The 27,472-nt window shown below is 39.5% G+C and overlaps 1 protein-coding gene across 3 annotated transcripts in view; it reads right to left on the reverse strand.

Moving 5' to 3' along the window:
* Positions 1 to 26,732, reverse strand: part of DIDO1 (death inducer-obliterator 1) — a 52,299-nt gene extending 25,567 nt beyond the window's left edge. Inside the window, exons 1-7 of one of the 3 annotated variants that reach the window (XM_080628208.1) lie at positions 26,627 to 26,732; positions 12,626 to 12,815; positions 10,453 to 10,563; positions 9,222 to 10,128; positions 8,613 to 8,931; positions 5,460 to 5,672; positions 4,819 to 5,044 (exon numbers count right to left, since the gene is read on the reverse strand). In XM_080628208.1, coding sequence (XP_080484334.1) covers positions 4,819 to 5,044; positions 5,460 to 5,672; positions 8,613 to 8,931; positions 9,222 to 10,128; positions 10,453 to 10,563; positions 12,626 to 12,722 — 1,873 coding nt within the window. In that variant the 5' untranslated portion in view covers positions 12,723 to 12,815; positions 26,627 to 26,732. The other 2 variants (XM_080628207.1, XM_080628209.1) reach the window with 2 other exon arrangements.
* Positions 26,733 to 27,472: the final 740 nt, after the last annotated feature.

Genomic DNA, 27,472 nt, shown 5'->3' on the forward strand with positions numbered 1-27,472 from the left:
TGTCTCTTAGTATGGGTCTATGTTGCAGAATCTAGCATTGAGCAAAGACACCTTAGCTTTCAAGGAGTTAACTCAGATGCCAGAAGTAGTTGAGTGTAACAGCATGGCTTGGCACCTGCTAGTTTTTCCCACAGGGAAGCACTCATACCAAAACAATAGCATTGAGTTTTAGTACAATCAGTCCTTGCAGACAAACATACTCATGACTTCAGAAGAGCTCCTCAGTTTAAAATAGAATACTTTTTTTATAGTTAAGCTAAACCAACAGCAGTTTATACACATACACTGCACTCTGTTGAAGAGTCACAACTGAAGCTGGTACAATCTCGCCTGAAGAGGAACATTAAATCCGCACCAGCCTGTGTGCAGACAAGGTACTTACTGCTTCCTTCATCAATCTTCCCTTCTAACTCTTCTGTCTTGAGTGTGCTACATTTCCCACCTGCCCTCTTTATAGCAATCTATGCTTTTTTTCTTTCCTGTCTTTGTACTATTACTATGGAAAGAAAAAAAACCCACCTAAATAATGGATGCTATAACCCTAGGATTTTTATATGCACATCACATTTTCTGGTGATGGGCTCCCAGTATCATTATTCCCTTTAAGAAGTCTCCACATTTTGTTAGAGGTGTGTAGGAACAAAGCAGTCCAAATGCTCTCTGTATCTGGGATCAAGCAAGCACTATTCGCTTTACGAACAGCTCTTGGGAGTAGAAATGTTTAGCTGCAGAAGAAATGAAGACGACTGAAAGGCGATAATAAAAGGAAATTTGTATCACCAGAGGCACGGCTCCTCAAACCTGGGCTCCCACTTCCAGGAGGTGGCAGCATTGTCTCTCTGTAATTCGCTACTGTGAAGCAGGATTAGGTACCACAACCATTGTGCATAGTACCAAGTCAGATGTTATAGTAGGTAACTCAAACCATTTATCTAACTACAGTTAAGTAAACAGAAGTTTTCTGTGTGACAAAGAAATGCTTTTTACTCAGAAGTTGTACTACAAACCCAACACATTTAGTTTAGTTTTTATCTAGAAACCCTCTTCACTCTCCTGCGCGCTGTTATCAAGAGATGCAGTTAAGATGCTTCAAGAGCTTTAGCACCTGAGTAAATTATCAGTTTGTGTATTTCTTCTATGTCTAGTAAGTCAGCTGAACCTCAAAGACTTGCAGCACTGACCATTACTTAGCATACTTCTCTGTAGTTTAAAAATGGGGATCCTGCAATTGCCTATCTTCCCCCTCCTTTTGGATTAATTTTCTGTTTTAAAACTGCTGACACATTTGCTGCTGGCTTCTGTTTGACAGATAAACATACAGAAGAAAAGTCTCTTCCAAGTGTTTCTATATCAAACACAAAGCCTGAGTTCAGGTGCTTCAGACACTGACACTGCTGACACACACTTCCATCAGCAAACTTCATGTCTGAAGTGTTCCTTTATCCTCTTTTTACAGGGCAGCAATGACTACAATGGATGAATCCTGTTACAAACACAGTATGTGATATTAAATAGTGTAAAACTTTATACTTAAAGTTCCCAGCACAGTCAAACAGGCAGTGATGCAAACTGCTTCTGCATTTCCTTCTGGAAAAAACAGGCTCATATTATGTTGTTTAAAGTCTGTCCTCCTTCAGTATAATTAAAAATCAGGCTATTACCATACAATGCATGTTTGTCTGCTAATAAAACTGAAACATTCATGCATCATTTTGGATGGTGCTTCCCCACAAACACCTACATGATCTTACTAGATAAACTGAAGTCTGTTTTGCTTTGTTATGAATTTTACATCTCCTTTGATATGACCCAAATATGGTAACACTAGCTCACATCACAAATTCAGCATTGCTATCACAACTTGAATCCTAAATCTCAACAACCTATATACATATGTATCAATTTGGAAGCTAGGATGACTTTTGAAATACAATATAAAAGTTGAGCACTGCATATTGAATTAAAACCCATTTTCCCAATGAACTTAAAAGTGACACTTCTGAAAGGGAATGTAATACCTGATTTCCTCTTACAAGTGTAGTTCAGATACTTTAAAAGTATCTGCCTGCAACTTTAAAAGTACTTGTGCTTAATGTTCACTAGTACTTCATATTCACTAAGTTCAAGGTATTTTTCACTCCAGTTACTAAACAAAATAGGGTTATTTTCACTGTGAACATCAAGTATCATTAAACAGCCTCCAGATTTTGGTGTACAAAGTCACTTCCTGGTACAGCCCTAACTCATTCCCCAGAACAGGCTGGAGAAGGGGGCTTGGTGGCAAGGTTTAGATGCAAATATACTATATGCCCCTATCACCTAGTACATCTGTAATAGCAGCTTGCTTTCTTCTTGCTACTACTTAGTAGAACTACTGTCATATGTAACAACGTCTTGTATCTGACAAGTCCAGAGTAAATGTATAAAACAAATCCACATCTGAAAGATGACGACCAGCAGAAAAAAAAATTAGAGAGATGAGTTCTACTAATCGTGTTAATATTCCTCAATTCCTAAGTCACAAATCAGGATCTGCAGGACTTAGCTTGAAGCTACTGGGAGAACATGGGAGGTATTTGCACTGTTGTGTATGGAAGAATCCCATCCTTAGCCTCCTCTAGGTGGCCCCTTAAGTCCAAACATTAGACACCCAGATGTTTGAACCAGTCACATTTCTTTCATAAGCGATGTATAGAAATGCACATTTCTAAGCAGTGAGTCACTCTGTTCTAAGATTAGTGTCTAGAACAGATTGTATGTTTTGTGGAGCGAGATGACTCTCACGAATTTCTGTAACGCCATAACCTCTCTGCTTTGAGCAGCATTTAGAGTTGTTAAATTAATAAAGTCTTGTAGAATACTCCTAAAGACGATGCAATGGCAGCTTCTCAGGAAGATAACAGCTCAAACCCATCCATCAAAAAGCAGGACAGTTTTCTTCATAAAGACAAAAACAATTTACCTGGGAGTTTAGTAATGGCACAGAGTCCCCGTATTAGTACAACTTACCTTGTAACAGCAAGCTGAAGTTCTTCCTTGCACTTGACATGAGAGCTCTTCATCACACAAACTAGGCTGTTTTCTAGCCACAACTGAAGTCTAACGTGGTTTTGAACCAATTAAACAATGTAGCTACAGCAATCTGATTTTCTACTGGAATTGGTTAAATCTGTAAAACCTCCAGTGTGGTGAAACTTAATAGCAACCCCCTCTAAAACCAACTGAACTCTCTGCCTCAAAACCTATATATTCCTGTCTCCTACAAAAACAGACGACAGCAAGAAGGACATTTTAAGTGATATGGTTATATGGACACTTGTAATTATACTGAGATAAAGTGTCATACGAATTTGATGTGTAAAACCAGCCCTTATAGTTTCATTTTCGTTTTTCTCACCTATTTTTAGTTATGTTTTAAATACTACTGTTTCTGCTAAAAAAGCTACAGTTTCTCTAGAATAAGCTTAAAAAAAAAAAATGTAAGTTTTATCAAAATACATCTCAAGAGTTCACTATAAAAAAGGCACAGGGCCCAAGTAACAAAACACAATGAACATTTGCAGGGAAAAACTATAACCATTAAAACATCTGATGTGGGTAAATACAATTAAAATATACCTGGAGTATCTACTATGCGCTATAAAAATAAACAGCAATTTAGGGTAGCTGGAGTTCCCTCAGTGTTTAAAGCTGTATCTAAAAAATCTCATCTTCAAGGTAACTTACAAACTTATCGGTACTTTCCGTACAATGTTTCCATATAATGTTTGACAATCAGATTTCTGAAAATAAAATGTAAATGGGCTAATTTATGGTAAAAGCTGTGAGAACTGAACTTCTGAATTCATCAGTCTTCACGTGAGTAAACATCAGACACTCGGTCATGTGTTTTGTAACTGTGAAATGTAAGATTCCATCTGAAGTTCCACCACTGCATTATAAAACTACTTAGCTGGAGTCAATGAAAAAATGGCATTAGCAGAAAGACCTGTTGAGGCTACAAAGTAGGAGTTACTTACCTTTGTGTGAGCTACAAAGATGCTATTCAAAACCTGCAAAAATATGCAAGGTGGCATCTCTGCCTAATATCCACTCAAGATGTGTTCTTGTGTGTGAGGATAATGTGTGAAGTATGAACATATAAATACAAAAGGGAAAAAGGAGAAAAAACACAGTACTGCCTCCCTCCAAACTTAAAAGTAAAGAATGGTCCTTAAATCATTTCATGTAAGGAAGGAAAGCAGCAGGAAGAACTTGGATGTAACTTCACAGTTAAAAGCTGTTTGCAGAAGTGTAAAGTATCATTGGATACCATGGTGAAGAGATTTCATTCTTGGCATCAGCACTGAAAATGCAAGACCTGACAGACCTGAGATGCTCAAGTAATTACAAAAACACAATTCAAATTAGTACAGTCAACTGCTGATTCAGGGTGCACACTGTGCAACCCTTCTGTCAAACACGGAGTAAATGTATCAATACTTACCTCTTCTACATTAGAAACAGTTGTTATCTTTATGGGAAAAAATTAAAGCTTAATCATGTAGTTTTCCTCCAGGAAATCAGCTGGGTAGATTGATAGTAGATTAATCATACAATTGGCATATGATACAAATGAAACCTCTAAAAGTGTTTCCCACTCGTGTGTATCTCTGGGTGCGGAATCTTTGAAGGTGGAGAAAAGTAGTTTGGTGCCATATATTAAGAAAAAAAACCAACCCCAAATCCTAAACTTCCTAGTCTTGCAGAGCCAAGAATGGATGGGCATTCAAAGAAAATGTAAATGATTACTCAGGAATATCCCTATGCGATACATACATTTGAACAACAGTGAAGATGAAATGGCAGCAGTCCTTTCAGGCTTTACAGCATTGTAATTATGATCGCTTGCCCAGGACGGTGTGCTGTTTTCTACTGCTGGCTCTTTAGCAACAGGTTGAGTGTTTGTCTCAGTCTTGGTGGTTGTCAAAACAGTCTTCTTCATAGTCACCTCTCTCTTCTCAGGAAATGGTCTCTTTTGGTTTGAAAGAGGTTTAATACCTGCCTGTATGATTGAGTGAGGCTTAGTTAGTAATAATCGTCAGGTGTATTTTATAAACAAGCAGAGATATAGTTACATACATGTACACAGATTTCTTTTATAGTGAACTCCTGTAAATACACTTGAAATATACACTAACTACAGGAAAAGGCAATAGTAAGACACCACCTCAAAAGAAGAGTACTACCAGTATGGTGGGGGTGAGGTGGTGGTATCTGTTTGCAGAAATATTGCCCATTCTACAGCATTTTCAAAAGGGAAAAGAGAAGGCTTTAATCTTTTTCCTTCCCAAAGCACACACACAATGCAGTCACATTAGTCCACAATCAACAGTAATTTTGTATTAACTAAAATTCTTCAAAAGAACCCCAAACCTGTGCTGGCCCACACAAGAAACAGATTATGAACATAAGCTTACCTGCAGCTGAGATTTTGGCATGCCAGGTTTGTCGGGTTTCGGTTTGATCTTCTCTTTAGGTTTTGGTTTGGCATCTTTGCCAGAACTTAAAAACTTCATGGTGGCTGCAGCATGCTTGAGAATGCAGTCATTGCTGCAATACACAGAATCAGGCTGAGCCAAATTAAAACAGCCAGGACCAATGCACTTGGATGCACCAGGAGCGTCAATTACCTATGGATTGAAATGGAGTGAGTTCAAACTTCAAAGAAGTGACAGAAACATACCTTTGCAGCATTAAGAAATGCTTACATGGCGTATGTGCAGACCACAGCTACGACTGTGACTTGCACAACTGCCAGTGTGAAAGCAAATTTCATTCATGGTGTAACAGAAACAACACGTACAAATGTAAGAATTTCCCTCCCGTAACACACTATTTTCAGAATGCGTTGTTTTCAAGTGGCTGGTGTGCCAGCAGTGACCCAAAGCAGGCTCATTTCCTACATTTTCAGATGCCACAAGCACACGTATTCCTTTTTCTGATCCTCTGTATCATGTGAGAAACCTCTTTAATAATGCAGAGCTGCTTTCTCAAGAGCAAGGTTTCTAAACACATTTTACTTGCATAACACCATCAGCCACTGCCCTCAACCATGCACACTTGCAAAAGGAAGGACTCAGCTCTTCAGGTATACAAATAATTCTTGCTCTGGAGGTTTTAGATTTACCAGTTTTCATTTCAGAAGTCCCCAACTTACATAAATACAACCATTCTCCCAATTTGCCACAGCCTAAACTTCTTACACATGGAGAAGTTTGCATATGCAATCTGTATTCCCCTCTGCTTCACAATTACTCTCCATTTATACTGATGTGTTACGTACACGAACACTTGCTCGTCAGATGTTACATGTACAAAATAGCACATTCCTTGAATACAAGAGTACATTAGGTCAAAGTATAGAAATATTTGATAGCTCTATAGGCTCCACGAGATCACCTCCAGGTATTATGCCTGTAGTCTCACTCTTCTAGATCACTCCTAAAAATGTTATACAACCGACCTAACACTCGGCACTACTGTAGCTCTAACACAGCCTCTCCCCATCAATAAACTGCAATGTGTAATTACCAAAAGGAAGGTTTTCAGGAATATTTCCAGTAAAAATTTATATAATTTGATAGCTTTTCCCCTATCAAAAGTTACTAAAACAGCATTATCTGCTGCAGTCTGATAAAACCTCAGTTTAGGAGTTTTCCCTTAAAAATTAAGCTTATGCTTTAGAGTACTTTTCTACCATGTACACACTGAACTGTGAAGTACGAGAAAGAAGTATCAACTCATGTTACTTAAAAAGTACCTCAAACTTCAGGTTAACTGAGCTGTCATTCCTAATTCAGGGCATTTTCTCAGATAATGACAAGATCTGCAGTGCTGATGTCTGTACTCATACAATTTGTAGTTTTAATCACAACCCAGACCTCTGCAGCTATAGGTGCTCATGCACAGCACCAAAAACGAGTCCTTCACAAAGTGCTTAGAACAGTGGTGCAAGAAAACAGGTGAAGTGAATAATGAGACTGTTCAGTCACTGCTAATGATTTCAGCACATTAACATATGAAATGAGCTTTTTGCCTAGAATGGGCGGGGAATTCTCCAGAGGGAGAGCAGTGCTTGTTTATCCAAGCCATAGAGGGATCTTAACTGAGGTATGAGGGATAACATGGGCAAAAAAATGAATAGATTTGACTCTTCAGTTCCCTCAAGACATGGTACCCCTGGCAAACACCAGTAGAGCAGTTCCATTCCGTTTCCAAATGCCAAAAGAACACCTAAAATATAAGCAGTTCTTCCAAAAGAGGCAATAAATTAATAATAATTATGGTTTTTCTTTCATTAAATGAGAGATGCTTAACACATTCAAGTAACTTGTTGGCATGCTAATACCAAAGAGTAACTGGTGAAATCCAGAAGCTGAACTTTAATACTAAGACTGCCAGTGAAATGATGTAGTCCAAAACAAGAGAACTGGACTTGCAAAAATGTTTCTGTGTGCAAAGTGGTCCAAATGTATTTTAAAACATTTTGGAGTAAAAGACTGTTTTCTGCACACAGTAAAATAGCGAACACATACATTAAGCTCAAACTTCTCATCTATACATTATCCTCACTCCACTAATAAGAGATAGCTCTGCTATTTAAATTGACTAAAAGTGTTCCATAAACATTTTGTAGAAAATGCACTAAACCAAAAAGATTCCCCCAGAGATGCTTACTCACACTTGTCAGGCTTATTCTAGGGATGATTTCAACGTTTCGAGAACATGCGTGAAAGAATAAATTCATACGGAAAAATATATATAGATAGCTGTAGCATTCTAACAGCAATGACATTAAACATGCTCTTAAAGGCACAGTGAGAAAAGGAGAATGTTCAAGACTTGGCGTTACTGCAGTAGTTTAGGCACTACTAAGATGACCACCGCAGCATGAGGTTTTCACGTCTGCGTACATTGAGCTGAAGCAGCTCAGTGAAGTATTCTTTGCCTGGATTTTGATTTGGGCATGTAACAAGATTTTGTATTTCTATTTAATGTTAGACTTTGCAATAATTCGGAATATACTGTTTCATGTTAAAAAGGCTGTATAGAACAATTTTCTATGTACTAATAACTCAAAGAAGCAGCACCAAGCCAGAAGCCAGAACTTCAGAGACTAACTGGATGTATAGAGAAAGTACAGCTGGAATTAACTCCAACAGACACCTGTCAGTGTTAAGTGAAAAGCTTCACTATCATTGAAAAGGTCCAAAATTGATTATTTTAAATATAAAGTATATATATAGTATAACTCAGTCCAGAATTCTAGTATTTTTGTTAAAAGGCCACCTTATTATTTTACTTCCAAAACAATATTTAGGAAAGGCAGAATTGGACAAAGCACTTCCTTATGCCTACATTAAACTTTTAAATCCCCCAAATCAAAATAACACTTTCAGTTTCAGTTCCTGACCTGACAGAACTATGGATAACCAGTAATATTCAGTGAGTTGTTCAGCTTCATATTTAGCTTTATAAAAAATCAAGCCAGATTTACAGCCATACAAGTAAGCCATGGTCTCAATGTACTCAGTGAGGTACGGAAAGTTAGAAACTACTGATATACTTACAGGTTGAAAGATCTTTAGTTTTTTCTTCCCACTTGGATTTGCAGCTTTTTCAATCCTACCCTTGATTCCTTGGTCCTCAACAGATTTTTGCTCAATTGTTCCTATGCTTGTGAATTCTGTGCCATCCACATTTACTTGCCCAGCGTTAGCTTCTTGCTGGTCCATTTCTGAAACAGGCTCATCCTGTCCCTGTAGAATGGTGCAGTTTGGACAGATATAGTCCTCCCCATTCCTTTCCAACAACCGCCCTCGAGCCTCAGAAATACCCACGCAGTCACCATGAAACCATTCTTCACATCTATCACAACAAATCATAAACCTGGAAATAAAACAAACAAGGAACAGTAAAACATTATGAAAAGACAATTAAAGCTCAACAGGTATTTCAAGCAGATCTTAAGTACCCCATAAAGTATCAGTATACTGCTCTGCCTCACTTCCATATTCATTTATCCCCTCTTTAAAATACTAAATAAACTGCCCCCAAAACTTCAAACAAACCCAAGAGCTCATTTACTAACACTCAAGAAGTGAGCATTTGGTTTAATTTTTCATCACAGAAAAATTCCAACTACTTGCTCTGTGATCTTACTTGAAACCTTTGCCTACCTGTTGTTGTGAGGCTGACGACAAATACAATACAGTGCATTCGGGTCATAAATCTCAGACTCAGGTTTGCTTTTGGGCAGTTCCTCGGGTTCTTCGTCTGTGTTCCCTTTTGCAGCAACAGCAGGCTTTGCCTCCTTCTGAAGCTCAAGATCTTCAGCGTCTTCTTCAGACACAACCACCTGACTTGCAATCTCAGTGCTGTCTACAGTCTCAGGTTCTTCTTTGACAGGCAACTCAGGCTCAACTTCTTTTTCAGGCTGGACATCACCAGTTTCTGTAGGATTCTGTTCTGCATTTCTTTTCCCAAAGCGCTTCTGTATATCCTTTATTGTCAGCTGCACAGGTTTCTGTTCAACACGTTTCTTTCTTAGTCGATTCTGCAGTTCCTTTAGTGTTAACCCATCGCTATCACTATCAGAAGTATCATCTTCCTCTTCTTCCTCGTCCTCCTCCTCCTCTTCTTCTTCTTTTGTACTTCTCGTTTTAGAGTCTTTCTGATCCTTACTGCTCCTAAGGCCAATCCTCCGAGTTAAAGGTTTTGCATCTGGCGTGCTCTCTACACTATCTTCTGAAGCAGTTTCAGCATCTGTAGCTGGACAGGATGCTGCTTCACTTGAATCCTCCAGAGTAGTAGGAATACTCCTCCTTCCTCGGCGTCGTACTGTGGTAAGAAATTCTTCCACTCTTTCTGTTCTCTTTGGTTGTCGTCCACTTCTCCTGAGGTTTAAGCCTTGCTGCTGCTGGGGCTGTTGCTCACTGGAGTCCATATCTGTATCTCCTACACCTTCTCGCTTAGCAATTGTGGTCCTTCGAAACCCCCAGGTTTTCCTGAACTCTTTACTTGTAGGCTTGATAGATTTTTGTTCTTCCTCATTGCTTTGCTCACCTTTTTCATCCACAAGTGATGCTAAACACAAATGAACAGGTATTAAACTGATGGTGAAGAAAGACGTTATTTCTTAAGGAGTTGTTTTCAACATAGTATGCTTTCTTTGTGATAATGCATCTTTTTAACTCATTCTATGTCCCTGAAAACAGGTAAAATGCTTTATAGTCAATGTAATACAACAGCAGCAATTAAGTACCTCTCTGAATACTGTGCCAACATAACCCAGCTGTTACAAACGCTTCTGTTACTTACAGATACATGTATATTCACATATATATATACACACACACACAATGACAAATAAGCACATTTTCTGCTCAATCTAAAAGGAATAAATCTTACCAGGAGAACTATTTTCCATGTTGTCAGTATTAGATTCAGATTCTAATGACACTGGCTGTGAACTTACAGCTTGTTCCATAGTATGGTCACCACTGTCCTGACCCTGAAATGCTGAAGAAAAACGTAAGGTTCAAAACTCAGATTCAAAAATACTCATAGCTTAAGTAATTATTACATATTCTGATGTAATCTACATATTGTTATTGTAACAAATAGTTACCTTGAATTTCAAGCCACTAACAGTCACTGAATAACAACAAAAAGTTGACTGAATCCCTTCAAAGTACTTAGTTGAATATGAGTCTGGACACTATACTGACATAGTTTATTAAACAGCCTTAGGACTTCTCATATCTCTGATATTATCTAATACTTCTCAATGGTATGAATCTATTACGTGGAGTTTGTCAGGGGAAAAACCTTCAGCAGTTCCACTCCTTACGTGGACACAGGAACCACACATGCAGTAGAGTGAAAGAGCAAAGAACAGAACAAGGAGTTATCCAAACAGACAGTACAGAGTTACTGCTTTTAAAGGTGAGGATGGTATTTGATACCAGTAAAGTTTTTTTCTGCTGATTACTTACAGGAGGTAAGAAACAAGGTAGAAACACTCATCAGTTTAAAGGAACCGCTGTTTAGGGAACACAGAGTTAGCCAAGGAATAAATGAGGTTTTGGATTTTAAACAAAATGTAAAACCAGAGAAATTCTCCAGTCTTCCTTGGTAAAATAAACCAAGTCTGTATCCTTGCTAATAGTTTAGCTGCTATTTTTCAGTTGTTTCGGAAACACTGGTGGGTATTCAGAATAAGGCAACACGCTTTCCCTTCGTTATTTCTCTAGCAAGGTTTATTTGGATGGAAAAAAGTATATAGACAAGAACAACTTAGAAATATTCTCAAATATAAAAGCCTGTGTAGAATGAAATTGCAGAAAGGCTGCTCCTTGCCATTAGTTACTTACAAACAGGTTTTCTGCCTGTATGATCTACAGGAATGACCAATGAGCAATATGGGAAAAAGAAAGCAACTGTGCTGACAATCAGGAACCCTTTTTTTCCTCTAAAGTCTTTCCCAGTGTACCAGGAGACTCTCTTATTTGAGAGAAGCAAATAACAGGAAGAAATACAAGATCTGAGACTGCATTCTGACTAATTCAGGAATAACATCATCGTGGATTGAAGTTTGTATTACATCATGGTTCACTGCTTTAAATGAGTTGCATGCCATATAAATATTCTCCTCAATGAGTGCAAAAACTGTATTTTGCAGTCATTGCAATTACATTGCTCATGTGAAACTATACTATGTAGTGGTAAGTATATCCTGAACTGGGTAAACAGAAACAGCACTTTAAAAACAACAAGAAACATCCTCCAGCTCTCCCCCAAGAGTGTTTTGTGGAGTAGTTACATGAGTATTCCTGGCTCAAGAACTGCACAGGACAGCCAAAAGGGAATATTAACAGCTGCACATATTACACTTACAGGTTTCATAGACATCCTTTAATAAGCTTTTCCCAGTCTTGCAGTGTGCACTGGTGATAAATGCCTCTTTATTGCACACACTGCAACAGTTGCTTTATTGTTCTGCCTTATCCAGCACCACCTCTCTATAGTGCAATTCCTCTGCTTTTAAGCACTATATTTAACAATGCTACAATAGAAATGTTAACTTGTCAGTGCTACAGAAACATGAACATCCATGCAGATAGGCTAAAAAAAATGAACACTTAAGTTGTAACTTAACAGTCATTTCAGTGAGATACTATAAACGTTGCTGTAAAAGCAGCAGACTCCAGAACATCTATTTAATAGTAACTTACTACTTTCAGCATAACATCCAGAATAAAAAGCGAATTTTAAGCCTCTGAGACACAGGTCAAAAGCTGAAACTGCTTCAATCCAGTAGGAAATGTCATTAAGTTCCCCTGGAAAACACATCACTAAGTATAGGGTTTTTTATAAACACTACTAAAATTATATTCGTATCAGAAAAAGGCTGCAACAGAAGGGAATAAGTCAAAACAGCTCAAGATTACATCTTTGTTTACCTTGAAAGACGAAGAAGCGTTAAAAGCTACAAGAAGAGGTAATCCAAATCCTGAGATTTAAATCCCAGATAAAATGTAAAGAACTAAGAAGTCTCTTCAATGTCCTCTATATGCTTTACCTGACACAGCATTAGAGGTTTGAATGGTTTCTCCCTGCAGAGCTGAACGAAAACGAGAGCCAGAGGAGGGCAGCAAAGGATCAGAGTCATTCAGCATTCTCCCTCCAGCACATGATTCTGAGGTGCCAGACCGAGTCTCTGAGCTGTCAGCAGGACCAAATCCTAGAAATTCTCCTTTTCCTGCTGCCTCCTGTGGGGGGAAAAAAAGGAAACAAAATCAGGCACCGATGTATTTATGAACTGATCTTGCTATTTTCTACATAGATTTGGAATTGTTTTGCCTCTATCACTCATTTTATTACCTTCTTGAGAGTTTTCTGCTCTCCAAAAGACAAAGAAACTGGAATGAAAAGTCCAAGTAAACCAATACCACCTCCACCAGCTGAGACCTCTGAAATAAATACCAAATATGACTGTACTCTCATCAATTCGATTAGATCCCATTAGGCTTCCAGAACAGCAACAAACTGTAATAAACAAGTCTGTCCATTTACAGAGTTTAAAAGCATCCCGAGAGTGAAATTTCATAGTGTGCAATGAAACTGCAGAAATGCTTTTAAACCCCATCAGCATGCTCAAGGTTACAGTAGGGAAGATTTACCAGTTTGTACTAAAGACATCTGCAGAAGACACCTGCAGCTTTGAGGATTTAAATCCAAGTGATTACTTGGTGATTTCGTAATAAAAGTACTAAAAATTTATAGCTGAGCTTCAGAATTAAGAATAATATTTCTTTTTACTGTCCTTTTCACTAGTAAGGTTTGCAATATAGAACATTTCAGAAGCTTTATTTTCAAGGACAGCAGATTCTATAAGTAACAATAAAGCTTCCCAAAAAGCAACCCTTGGAAACCATCTCAAAATCGTAAGGAATTCCTTTAAAGCACCTGAACAAGAGCAAGTGGATAGTCCAGGGGTCCCAACTGATGTGCAGAATGGCAATGGAACATCAACACTGACTGCCTGCTTCCAAGCAGGTGAGCTTGGATAATGAGTAGGATCTAGCCCAAGGTAGTCTACCAAACTACAAGAACACTGGAAAATAATCAGGGAGGAAAAGGAGGACCAGATGGACAAGACAGAAAATGTCACTTTTGAACTGGCCTATAAAATACTAGTGAGAACAAAAGAGCAATACTGGACAGAGTCTGCATGTTGTGTTCTGCCATTAAAAGATGCAGAACTGTCACAGAAGGTGCAGGGAATGACTAAAACATTAGTAACTTTCAAAGGAGTAAAAACTGGGAGAATTTAAGAACAGATTAGATAACCCTTCACAGACATGCCAATACACAGTCTTTTCTTTTTAAAGGACACTTTTTTTCCCTCTCCAAATCTCCCAAGCCCCCAACTCTTAAAGCGTCTTTGCTTTTAGGAATACTTTTTATTTCCTAAGCCATGATTGTCTCTAGGTGTTCTCCACTGCCATGCCACTGTTCCAGAAATAAGGAGAGGGGAAAAGACAAATCCCTCCCAAATCTGATTTCCATCAGTGGATCACTTTATTATTTCATGAACAGTAAATCTCAGAATTTGCATGACTGTGGCAAAGAAGAATTAAGAAAAACATTATGGGTTTGTAGCTAGATCCACATCAGGACTTCCTTCCCCTTGACCTTCTCTAGGCACATTACGTATATTATCAACATTTTTTCCCTCAGCCAACTGTTCCCACTCCAGAAAGGGAAGGAAACAAACAACAAAAAGAAGACAACAGAATAAACTACTTTTGAAGACCCTGGTGCTATATCTCATGGCATTGAATACCTGCTCTAATAAATATTTTGCTTCATTGTCTGGATCAGTGATTATATCCAGGGAGTCAGTCACTGATGGCTGAAGACAGTCTGAGTTTAAAGTGCCTTCTTCCACGCTGCTGTTCTGCAATAACCTCTCAATCTCCCTGTTCAGAATCTCCAATTGATCACACATCATGCAATTTTTTAAGTGATAGGCCTATAGGAAGAGGGAAAGTCAGCTAAACACTTCTTGTTCAGCTCTAATATTAAACTATGAAACAAACTCTAAAACAGGCAAAAAAAAAAAAAGGCATCCTACGAGTAACTTATCCAGTAACATTTGAAAGAAAGAATTGTGCAAAGGATTGCCTTCACAGTGCACAATTATGTATTGGTGCATTCAAGGTCTTGTGTTCAATGCGCTCTTTGCAATTACATTTGAGCTGCGGCGCTGATACCACTAAAGAATTCCCAACGTGGAGTCGGGATTCTCCTCTCTTCTCAGGAGACATTCTGGCTCGTTGAACGCAATCCTTTATACAACGGTACTCATACCCCACCCAGTGGCAAAGCTGCACAGTGCAGTGTACAGCTCTGATTTAACATGAAATAGCATTTTTAACACAAGTAATAACTGAAACCCAAGCGATTCTATGCAAGAATCATGCTGGTTTGCATTAGCAGATGTTATCTCATTATTATTACCTATAGAAAAAACTTTAACAGAACTGCAATTTAAAAATAATCAAATTTGAGAGGTATAAAAATTCAATACACTTAAACCACTACAATTACAGTCCCCTACATTTGCTGTAACACTCTTGGTTGTTTGTTATTATCATTCAGTATCTCCATATTTTCCTCCCCCATTTGGTCCAAATTATTTTTCTTCATTAAAAACAGAGGAAGATTCAAGCTTATTTTACATAAATCTGCTTTTACAAAACTGCATTTTAATACACTTAAATGACTAAAAGAAGCTGAAAAATCAAATATTATCAACATATGAAAGTACAAAGCCTTAACTCAATTATAATTTGCACTTCAAATGTTCTAAGTGCCTACAAAAATATTTACTGCAACATAAGGCAACTTCGGAAGCCTTCAAATATCTGCTTCTCTTCCAAACTCAGTGTGATTTTTTGCCCATTCTGTTCTCAAGTTCACTATTCAACTGCAGTTGAGATTCTGACAGAAGCCTAAGCTGAAGCAGCAAACTGGTTATCTTGTTTTAAAGGAGCTGAAGATCCTTTGTGATGAAATTAATCTTATACCTCCTAATACAGTAATCACATTTCTGAAACTGCAAGTTCAGAAACTGAAAACTATTGTAGTTCCCCTAATGGCCAATTACCATCAGCATCATCCTCCCTTTCTGCCACATCTCTTTTAGAAAGGATATTATATACCTCTGAAAAATGATGCAAGAATCTCTGTAAATGACACAACAGAAAGGCAAACTAATATTAAACATATATACTGTTGCTTATTAAAAACCTCAGGGTTTGCTTTGGTTAACAACCTCTGTGGTAAGCAATCGCTACAGTGAAAATGCTTAAGCTCCTAAGAATAACTATTAAAGAAGTTAGAAAGGTAAACCAAGAGTTTCTTACACGAAAATTCCCTTCTCCCCTCAGAGATGAAGCAAGCTTTGCCAATACAAACCCTAGCTTGATTTACATGGTTACAGAAGATAGACAGCAGGTCCCCATTAAACAGAGGATTCACAGTACTTATTAAATCCATGTTTATGAACTACAAAGAACAAAATACAGCCCTTGACACTACTTGGGCTGCTGCTGTCCTGCTCCCTTCTCCTGTGCTCAGTTATATGGTCTATGCCACATCCACCACACACAGCTCCAACACAGTCATCAGGCTCCTTAGCAAACATTCAGCTTATGAATTCAGCAGAAAATGAACCCACCAAAGAGTGAGCCAAAGGATAAAAATAATGATCATTAGAACTAGCATAAAGACATTCAAGAACAGGGATGGAGAACACGATCCCCTCCAAGCAGGCTGAGCTGGTGTAGCACCACGCTGCCATCTCACTCAACTCGTGCACACCATCATCCACGCAGCATGTGCCCATCAGATCTCAGCCAACAGGATTTCAATTGCCCCCTCAAGTCAAGGTTCTGTTTTAAGCTTACAAACTGTAATAATGGGAGCATTTCAGTGAAACAGAACAGTCACTGATCAGAAGTGGAGCATAAAGCTGCTGCACAGTATCTTCAGATAGAATATTCAGCCAAAAGAACATTCAGGTTTCTCTCCCTCCCCACTGTTTTGCAGATAAAATGTTCCAGTTTTCTCAGCACAAGTTCAGCACTTGAATTCATTCTGGACCTGAAGTACAGAAGCAGCTGATGAACCAAAGTATCCTACTCAGGAAAAAACTATCACAAACTTTTAATTTCAACATGGTCAACTATTCTCAAGCAACGACAAACCCAAAACCCCAGGGCTGCCTACTCTCTAAGATGACAGGGGCCATCACCCACATCAAGTATTTCTGTAAACCTGTGCAGTGTTAACTAAATATGCCTTGAAGAAATTCCAGAGGAGTTCTCAGCAGCTAATTTAACATGAGACAGAAAAGATACTCCCAAATTCCAAATCCTGCTACTGCAATGCCACTCGTTCAAAAATCACACGTTAAAAATCTATCCTTTGTTAAACATCAACAACAAAAAGCTTGTAATCTCACTCCATTTCTCTTTATCTCTCTCCCATTCAGACAAAACCTCAAGAAAAGCATACTGCTATCTACTGCCATCTCTGTAAGCCAACAGCTCATACAAATTTCAGGCAAAAGAGCAATTACCCATGCCAGTAACACAGGGCTGAGAGGCGTTAACTGCAGGACATGCAGCTCAGGGACACCTGGATCTGCTGATGCTGACTTCATTAAGTCCTTTTTAAGACACCTCAATGTAACATCTTAAGCTGATGATGACAGAGAAAAGCTTTTAAAGAACGTCAACATTTCCCACTCTTCTTGTGTTTATATTTTTAGACAAAGGCCAATTCAAAAAGTTACCAACAAATATACATTCAGGCAGTGTCGCCACTGTTACTTTTTCTCTCATTTGCCTTATCAGGTAATAAGACATTCAGTGGCTGCACTGACTGCAGAAAGATTTAGTCTTTTCTAGAACTTACTATTTTAACTGCATTAAGAATTCCTGCCTCAGTTCACCGGGAAGACTTCACTCTAAAAAAGGATCTTGAAAGACAGCTTAGTAATAAAACCTTTTAACATGAACTAAAAAAAAAAAAAACAGACCCAGAAGAAATAATTTCACCTTTATCTGAGGACTGAGATAAAAATAATCTGTCAGAATTGAGGGTAAATTTCTCAGTTTCTGCTTAACCAGCTGTTATATTTAGCTTTCTGAGGATCCTATATGAAAGACCAATGATCTTTATCCTGTCATGAATGTTAATTCTCATTGTCAACAGCTACATGATGAAACACGCTGCACCTCATTTCATGTTCTTGGATGTCAGCACTCTTCAATACTCAGTTTGCTGCAATCTGCACAAGTGCTGGTATCTCATTATTCAGAGGTTACACAAGCACCTTGCAGGAATTCTTTAGTCCAAGTATTAGTATCTGGCACCTATTAGTTCTCTTATTCCCTACTCATCCTAAGAACTCTACAGAAGAATGTCTTATTGAAGCTCAAGTTAATGTTTTAGGTACATTTTGGAAATTGAATGGCCAGTGCCCAACAACAGGACAGAAATCAAGACCACTATGGCCAACACAAGGTTCTGCAAACTAGGGTTATAATGAGAGAAACAAACACAGTTTGCACTTGATAAGAAATTCAAAGTGTAAGAGTCTTACACCTTCTATCTTTCAAAAGCAGGTCTCATTCATCAGTTACCAGTTTCATCTCCACATCCTGACACAGCCAATGTCAGTATTGAATATACTAGCTTCAGTATGAATTACTGGTATAACAGGCCTCTAGGTATATTTTCCTGTGAGTTTCTTCAGAATTAAAAGGCTTGACGTGCAATATATTTGGCTAGAGCTCAATTATCCAGGACAGGTTTCTTAAATATCAAAGAAACTGCAGGATGCTATAAACAGGACAGAAAGCATCCTTTCCAGAATGCTGTAACAGTGATTCCAATCACAACCAACACTGTTTGCACATTTTATTCCCTATAAAAGATGAACTGGGCTTGGCCAGCATTAGAGAATTCCTAATAAGCAAATATGTTAATATCACATGGAAAAAAAAAAAAAAACGGACTTAGAACTCAAACAAGGACATAATTCCTGATGCAAATAAAGAAATGTTGGTATGGCTTAGCTGATGCCATTCCCACTCAGAAGACTGATCCCATTGGATATTACTTTGCATCCCTATTTATCAAAGATGACATCTGGGAAACCTGCACTTTCGAGAGAACAGTGGCGAAACTAATCCCTTGCATCAACAAGCATTACAAAAAGCAGCTCAAAGGAAGCCAGTAAGGCAAAACCTACTTTGTACATAAATGAGCAGTTCCATTCAGACATGGACAAAAGGTGCAACCCACTGGCCCCCAAGGACAGCAGGAAGCAGGTCCTGCACTAGAACTGGAGAAGCCCTGTACAGCTGGGGCTGCAGTGCAGCTCCTCCATCTCTTCATCTGTGAGAGATGCAAGAGCAACTGACTTACATGAGAAGTGATAGAAAAATCAGATGACCAAGTACAACTAGCACACAGTCTTTTATTTTCATATATAACGCATCTACTGTTTACTGATTTAAGTATCTTCCTTCTGAAAGAAGGAAAACACCCTTCAGAAAGTTGTGAAATGGGAATGCTGTGACAAGACAGAAGAGAGGCCACAGTTGTATGGCTCAAGTATAGATAAGGGGAGATGCAAGAAAATCACTGTGATCCTGGACTCCTCCCCTGCACCCCAAATAATTTACTCTCTCACTACTTGACTGCTATGGGCAAGCCACAGTTCAAAGTCAGGAGTCCAAGCATCCCTGGTAAATGCGAAGATTTTGTATCAGAAGCTGCTTACATTTGAAAGATCATGTTAAAGATAGAATCTGCATAAAATCAAAGTATTTCAATACTTACAGTTAGATCTACAAGAGAAAAATGCTACAAGAACTGTACTACTGGTCTGTAACTGCTCTGCTGATGATCATTAAACACACTACATTAGTTCCAAGATTCTAAACAAACCCATCACCTCATACACCCACAACACTAACAACTTACAAGTGGCAGTTAATTCCTTCCTATTCAGAGTTAGTACGTGATTCCCATTTAAAAACTTCACACATTAAAAAGCCTTGAAATTTGCATGAAGTAGATTCAGTAATACATAATTCAGTAATACCGCCACATTCCTCAGAAATGAGCTATCCCAATTTAAGGAATGCGCACTCCTTAAACACTGCATAAAGCAGTTATAATTTCAGGCAAATATTAACAGTGCTAAAGAGCCAAATTATGACAAAGCATCACCAGGATGTAGTTTTAAGATAGCTTTAAGTATCAGAATAGCATTTCACCCCCAGATGCACATGATATTAATTTGTCAGGGATATCACCACTGACATCTACAGTAGTCTTACATTCCATCCTTCCACACAGACCTGCTGCTTCCCTCACCTTCCCACGTCTCTTTACAAAGACAGGTTCTAGCACTTCTAAAGCCTCATTTTTCTGTGTTCAGCGGTACCCCCATCGAAGCTCCTACCAAAAGTAATGGAAAAAAACTGACTCAAGTGCCATGGGAGAGAAGGCTCCCTCTGGATAGATACAGCTGCACCAGACAACAGAGAATCTGCATCCTCTGAAGATGGCAGAAATAAATGTCTGATGGTACCCATATTGCAGGAGTCTCTGATGCAAGGGAAAAGCTCTTCAGGGACACCTTAGCGCACAAACATGATTAGATCTCCCAGGGGAATGTTGAGGGCATTAATTCAGAGGCTTCTGCACCCTTTTTGATACTCCCCCTTCCTCAATCTCCCTGGCATTTTATCAAAAAATCTCTGAAGGTACCGTAAGACCTTTTGGTGCTGTGATGTGGTTTCACAAGGAACTCAGTAATGTCTGCCACTAGCACCCTTCTACCAACAGACACCCCTGGAAACTCAGATTGACCATTTCAATGTTTTGTGGTTTAAAGGCTTTCTGACTTTAAATGCAGCTGCTTTTTTATTTGGTGTTGAAAACTTATTTCAAATGTCCAGTAAATCGTGCAAAACACCTTGTCCTGTCTTGGCACAGGAGAACCTATTAAGTGCACATTTACATGATACCAAGCACCACCAAAATGCAGTGCTGATGCCAATCAGCTACTGAGATTTAAAACACAAACATCAATTACTCTTTTTATTTCCAGAGATGCAGAAACAAGTGTTCAATTCTCTTCCATATTTCTCTCTCATGAAAAATAAGACCAAATGCATTTATGATTTCACAAGACCACTTTCATCTGCTTGAGAATAGTACTGAAGAAACAGTCTAAATCAACAATAAACTTCACAGCAAATGAACTTGACAGCTTACTTCTTAAAATCATTAAGCAAATGATTAATTTTAAAAAGCTAAAGAGCTTCCCTTAAAAACAATAAATACAATCACTTGGTCTCTGTACTTTTAATAATAAAGGTATTAATCCTTAAAAAATAAAGTGTACTTAGTAACCCATTACTATAAACCCTCTCTACTGTATGTCTGAAATGAATACATACATCATCATCCTTCTCCACGGTTTCTGTCAGGCTACCCACTTACCTTATGTAAGCCTCATAAGAAGGCCACTGCCTCACATGGCGGAAAACTGCACACACAGGACAGCAGCCCTGCACGTTTGCAGTGAATGAGGGACCTCCTGAAAGTGGGGAACTTAATGTGTGTGATAGAGCCACATTACCGTACACACACAGACAACTAGCGCATAGCAGTAGTTACAAAAGGCAATGAACAGCTCCACAGAACGTAACGACTCCAAGCAAAAACGCATGAACTAGCTCTCCGATTTATACAGAATACAAACATTCTGGAGTTTATTTTTGTGTCTTTCAGACTAGAATATCGTCTTCTCAAGCAAAAAATCCTTAAAAATTCTTATTTCAGATTTCATCATAGAGGATCAGAAGAGCCAGAAGAAAAAATTCAAGGAAAGAAGGGATTACCACTCAGCAGAAAGTGCAGCAGAATGAGGACAGCACCAAGTATTACACGTGTATTTTATTCTGGATAAGGAGCAAAAAGTGCTTCTTTGAATGAGAGTGAAGTTCCCACAACTAAATAGTGATTTCTCATAGAAACATTTGAGGCGCTTTAGCAGCAGGTCCACCAGAAATCTGGCGAACATGAAAATTTTACTTAATTATAGACAGGACTGTGATCATACCTACACTACAGATGTTCACTGTCACAACTGCTCAAGGTGAAGGGATACAATATCTAAACAACAGAGCTGTGCTGGTATAAGTGCCTTGTGCCAGTGTTGATTACACCGCAAACCTGTACTTTCACCTCAGTCATTCTGTTTGCAGGGTGGGGTACCAGGTGTGCACCATCCTGGTGCAATGGTGGTTTATCAGTGCAGCTGCACATGTAAGAAGAAAGTTCCAGCAACACACTAGTACAGGCCCTTCCAAGGAGGGCAGCAGTTTATCTCAGGAGGAAGCCAGACTTTGAAAGTTCATTCAAATTCCTTGAATGAAAAAAGTTACATTAGCAAACAGATTACAAAATATTTGCATACATATTAGGGCTTTTGCCAGCACAGCTTTGTGAGTAACTGGGAAAAGAATTGTAACTGACAACTGTATTAACATAGCTTTAGTAACAGCACTTAGACTATGCACATCCTCCAACCCAAAGGCCCGTAATCATGTTCAATGAACAAAATTCATATTCAATTTACTGTTTTCTGCATTTGAGGGAATACTAACTAATTTTAAGAGGAAAGAAAAGTATTATACACATGCCATTGGTATTTTCTAGTCCAGAGCTTCATGGGTGCTTAAAAGACTATGCACATACACTCTATTGGCTTACTAACAGATTGACAGCTGGCTGTTTTACTACTCCTGTAACACCTTCTGAAGCCTTTATTCACATTCTTCCAAGTTAGCTAATCCCATATCTGCCCTAACAATGAAAATTTACCCAAAGACAGCAAAATAAAATTGATTTACTTTTGGTCAGGTTAGTTCTGCTCTTGGGGTCTGAATAGTATGAGCAAAAATGAGACAGCAAATAGACTTTGCTCATTAGGAAAAGTTGTGAGCAGAATCACAAACAGTGTAGATAGCTCTAATTTTTTCTTTCTCCCCTTTATATAGATTAAGAACAAAGAAGGCAGTTGTCTGTGGTCACAAGCTTAGATTAAAAGAAACAAACATAAGCATCTCTGTGTAATAAACCTTTTAAAGGCCCAAGCACAGGCCAGTTTTACAAGCCATGGTTCTAAGTTTAGGCAACAGAAATGTCAATTACAAACTCTGACTGTTATTGGGTAAACTCAATACACAGTATCTTTACCATTCCTTTACTGAAAATATTTTACACATACATACTACTTATCTGACTAATGTTCAGTGTCTGCTACTGAATCTGACTTCTTCAGCAGCACTGAAAACACATTTTCAGCAACTGCACAGGAAAAAAATGCACTTTGGAAAGGTGATTCACACAATCTGGCATTCATCCACTCTAAGTACCAAAGAAATGAGCTCTTCATCATGACTGCCAGGAGCACTGTCCTTAACTGAACAGCAACAGTTCAGCAGCTGTTAACTGGTAATGGAATATTCAGAACACAGGGGCTAAATCAGAGAACCCCACAGTTGAACTCTTCAGCAGCTCATAAGCTTGTTCATATTTAAACATGTAAGATGACAATCCTACAACTGTCAGATTTCAGCTTGAATACTTCCACTGTACTTAAAAATCCCCCTTTTCAAACAGTTTTACACCAACTAGTAAAGCTGTACAGGCTTTTTATCAAGTTGGCATTATAACTGTACATAAACTAGCTACACAGCCTCAACTGTTGTACTTAGTTTCTAATTAAACAATCTGTATCCTCTGGCATGTCTAATTCTTGCTGTCAGTCAAAACTGTGCATACAGAAATGACTCAAAACAACTGCAGGATTATGATTTGACTTCATCAGCACAGCTGCTGAAGAAAAATAAAAATCTTGTGGGTTTATACTTTTTCCCTTATTTCATTTGTAAAAAGCTAAAATACAAGCAGCTACCATTTTCATTCTTATTCCAACAAAAAGGCTTCATTAAATGAAGTAAAACAAATTAATTTATCTACAAAATTTAGTGAAGCACAGTAACTACAGCACACCCCCATGCTATTAACAATGCAGTAAACAGTTCAGTTCCCAATTTTGGTTGGCGTTTACTGTGAGAACACACGTAACGCACATTTAATCTTTGTTTCTTACTCCCTAACTGGACACCTAACAGTTTTCTTAACCTCAAAGTCTGTGAATGCTCGAGACTTCTACCACCATTAGTACCTGTGAAGTTTTCACTGATTTCAGAAGCTATATTAGATAAAAACTTAATAGTAGTACAACCCTTGTAACTCACAGTTGTTGGAAGATTCTCCTAGTGAGGAGACAGGCCTGACAGCATACAAAAAGCACAACCAGCTCTTGCATAAACTAGTTGAATCTTACGTATATTGAAATCCTTTCCTTAAATCTCCTACCACTGTCCTACTATTTGCAGCACTACGACACTAGGCAGAGAAAGTGCACCAGAGAATAGTACTAGTTTAGATAGATATTACCACAACCACCTAATCTTACTCTTACCTAATACAGCCCCTTTTTCCATCTTTAGCAGTTAAACTTGATAAAGTCTCAGCCTAACCCCTATAATCCTTGCCCTTCCTCTCCCCACTTACTATTTCTAGCTGAAGTTTCAGGCTGTATAGAATTAAAATCCTACAGTTTTAAGTTACAACTCTGAAGACAATTACTATTTTAAGTGGGAAACAAATAACATAACCTACTACCAGAAAATCTTAGTGATGAAGCAGGATTAAGTAGAACAAACAACTGCCTTTTGATGAGTCTCCTAGACACTGAAATACTCCTATTTACTACTATGGACTCAGACAATTCTATTAACATTGCTTTTGGGAGTTTCAGGGTTGGTTGGCTGGGGTTTTTTTAAACTCAAAAGACAAATGATGCGTGAATTACATGTATCATTTTATATTTGAACAGTTTTAAGATCTGTATTTTGTCACATACATGCATTTGCAAACTTCATTTGCATACCAACAGAAAACAACTAAAATATAAATACCTTCAGAAAACCAAATACCACAGAAAGCTTGTAAAAAAACATTATTTAAATGCTGGTCTTGAAATCAACAATTACTTGATTTGCAAATCACTGGGGTCATGTGGTCTCCAAGTAGGCTGAAGGTTAACATGAGCCTTTATTCTTCCACCAAAATGCATTAAACCACATTTTTGAGCAATGTTTCTGCAGCCATCAAGGGAAAAATAAATTTAAGGCCCAAGTGAAGAGCTATTTTGAGTGCATGTCTATATTTATTCCTATAGAAAGTTCCAAATATCAAAAGAACAGTAACAAGCAGCTGGCATACATAAAAGTGGAGCACAACCCAAAATATCTATTACAATTAACACAGTATGTGCTACACTTGTGCAGTAACTACACATTATCATTTGTCATTGACCAGCAATTAAAGTGCTTGAACAACTTGTATATTTTGTTTGTAGAAGTAGCAACGACACAGTTGAAGCTAAACCAATTCAAATTGCCACTTACAAGAAAACTGGGTAAAACAGAAAGACAAAAAAAAGCAAATTCTCATCAAATAAAGGAAAATATAGCTGAGTAGCAGCTGCCAAAGAATTTACTTAAACAAGGCTGTGCTGATTCAGTATTCAAAAGAGCTATTTCTGCAAAAATATCTTAAATAGATCGAGGGGGAATAACCAGGGAAAACAGGAATACTATATACATCCTTTGAGTCAAATAAAAGAAATCAGCATTTTTTTGTCTCCCTGAAGTTCCTAGAAGGAAAACATGAAAGCACATGCAAGGAAAAACTGCATGTTACACTGTTTTGCATTACTGAAAATACAAAGAGCAGGGAGACTGTAACACACATGCATTTCGTAACACCTTAAAAAGATTTAAGGTTCTTTCCAAGTTAAAAATGACAAGCTAAAACGGTAGATCTTCTTAACCCACTACTAAAATATAGCTATCGCTTGGAGGTATACACTGAAAACTACTTAATTGTATGAAACAGTATTTGGTCAGCATCAAAGAACGGCTTTTGCAAGCCAAATGAGCAGCTCCAAACTACCATCACCTCCAAGAGACAGTGGTTCGGTACATTAGCTCAAGGGATGGAGAACAGTTATTGACAGGGTATTTATTGAGTATTTAAAGCCAGCCAACAATCCCTACTGTCTAAAAATCCAACCCCTCCTCTTTTCCCCCCACAAGGAGTATGATAAAGTTCCACTTTTCTTGTTTAACTCACCAATAAGGAGATCACCTCCACCGCCCAAAGATAATAGCCATCACCTCGTGGCAGGTGAGTTCTAAGCCCACCCTCCGAGGGCCCCCAGCCCCAGCACTGAGTTGCGGGGTTCCCAGCGGCGTGCGCTACCCCCGCCCCAACGACCCCGCATCCGGTACTAGGGCAACGGTGGAACTGAACGGGAAAGGCGGTTAAAGTCGGTCCTGACGTTACGGAGAAGCTCGCCGGTGTCAGCTTGGTTATGGCGTCGATCGCCTCAGAGCACACCCGTCCTCTCTCTCCTTTTTTCCCCAACATGGAGGATCCCGCCTTCCAGCCCGCTCCGCCCGGGGAGGGCGTCCTCTCCGCTCAGGCCCAACCACGTTATGAGCTTACGGGGCGGCGGCTCTCAGCGTCCTCCGGGGGCCCCGCATTGAGTCGCCGACCTCCTCTGGAACTGGGCCAGGCCTCCGGCGTGCCCGCGCCCTACAGCCGCACCGACGGTCCCCCTGAAAACAGGCCGCACCGCCCGCCGCTGGGGTCCCTGGGGCCGCCCTGACCCGCACCACCCGCCCGCCTCCATTTTATAGTCCGAGCTCAAAGGCGTCCAGGCCGGAGGAGGCGGCCGCACCTTTGCCGCGACCTCTCCGCCGCAGCAGCGAGCCCCGCTCCCCTTTCTCCTCCCGTCCCGGTGCGTTCTCCGGCTGCTTGCCGCCCTCCTTCCCTCACTCACCGCGGGGAGGGGGTGCGGGGATCTCGCTGCCGCCGCGGGTCTCAGCCGAGCCGAGCCGCCATTTCCTTCTCGCAGCCGCGCCAGAGCGCTGGGCGGGGGCGCTCCTCCCCCGCTACCATAGAGACCGAAGTGGCGACCCACGGCTTGCCTAGAGCGCTTCGCTTTGCGCACGGCTCCCGGAGGACTTCGGTTGGAGGCGGGCCCGCGCGCCCCCTGGCGAAGGGGCGGGTAGGACGCAGCCCTGGCCGCGCTTCCCGCCTCCCGCGGGCCGCGCCCGTCCTCCCCGCATGGGAGGCGGAAAGCTCCGGTCACCTCAGGGCTTCCTCTGTAGACCAGTTCTGTCGGATCAACAAAGCCTACTCGCGATTCTCATACCTAAAATACGGGGTGATCTTACCTCACAGAACCCCGGCTTTATTCGTGAGCAAAACTGCACATTAACAGCGCTAAACACCGTTTTGTTCGCAATGACCTCTCAGAGAAGCACAGCTTCGTGACAGGATTAACATGGCAGAGGAGCCCCTCTCCTGCTTGCAGTCAGCTGCTCCGTGCTGCCCACCTGTGCGTACTCCGTTGGGGTTTGGTTTATTCCTGTTCTACCTACTTTAAAGAGTCAAACAGCAATTGCTGCAGTAGTGCTTTCCTCTGGGTCCAGGTTATGGAGTGCTGAGGAAGCGAAGTTCAGTGATCAGCTCATCCACCTCATGGAGGTTGGTTCCCTTTTAAAAGGGTCAGGCTAACCAAAAGGCTCTCCAGGATCTAAGCAGCAATACATATCTATAAATAGTTAATTCCCATTTACATGTTTTGTTTCTATTGCCATTATTTGATATTAACAACCTGCAG

Source organism: Psittacula echo (assembly GCF_963264785.1).
Source record: "Psittacula echo genome assembly, chromosome: 12".
Classification (NCBI taxonomy): domain Eukaryota; kingdom Metazoa; phylum Chordata; class Aves; order Psittaciformes; family Psittacidae; genus Psittacula; species Psittacula echo.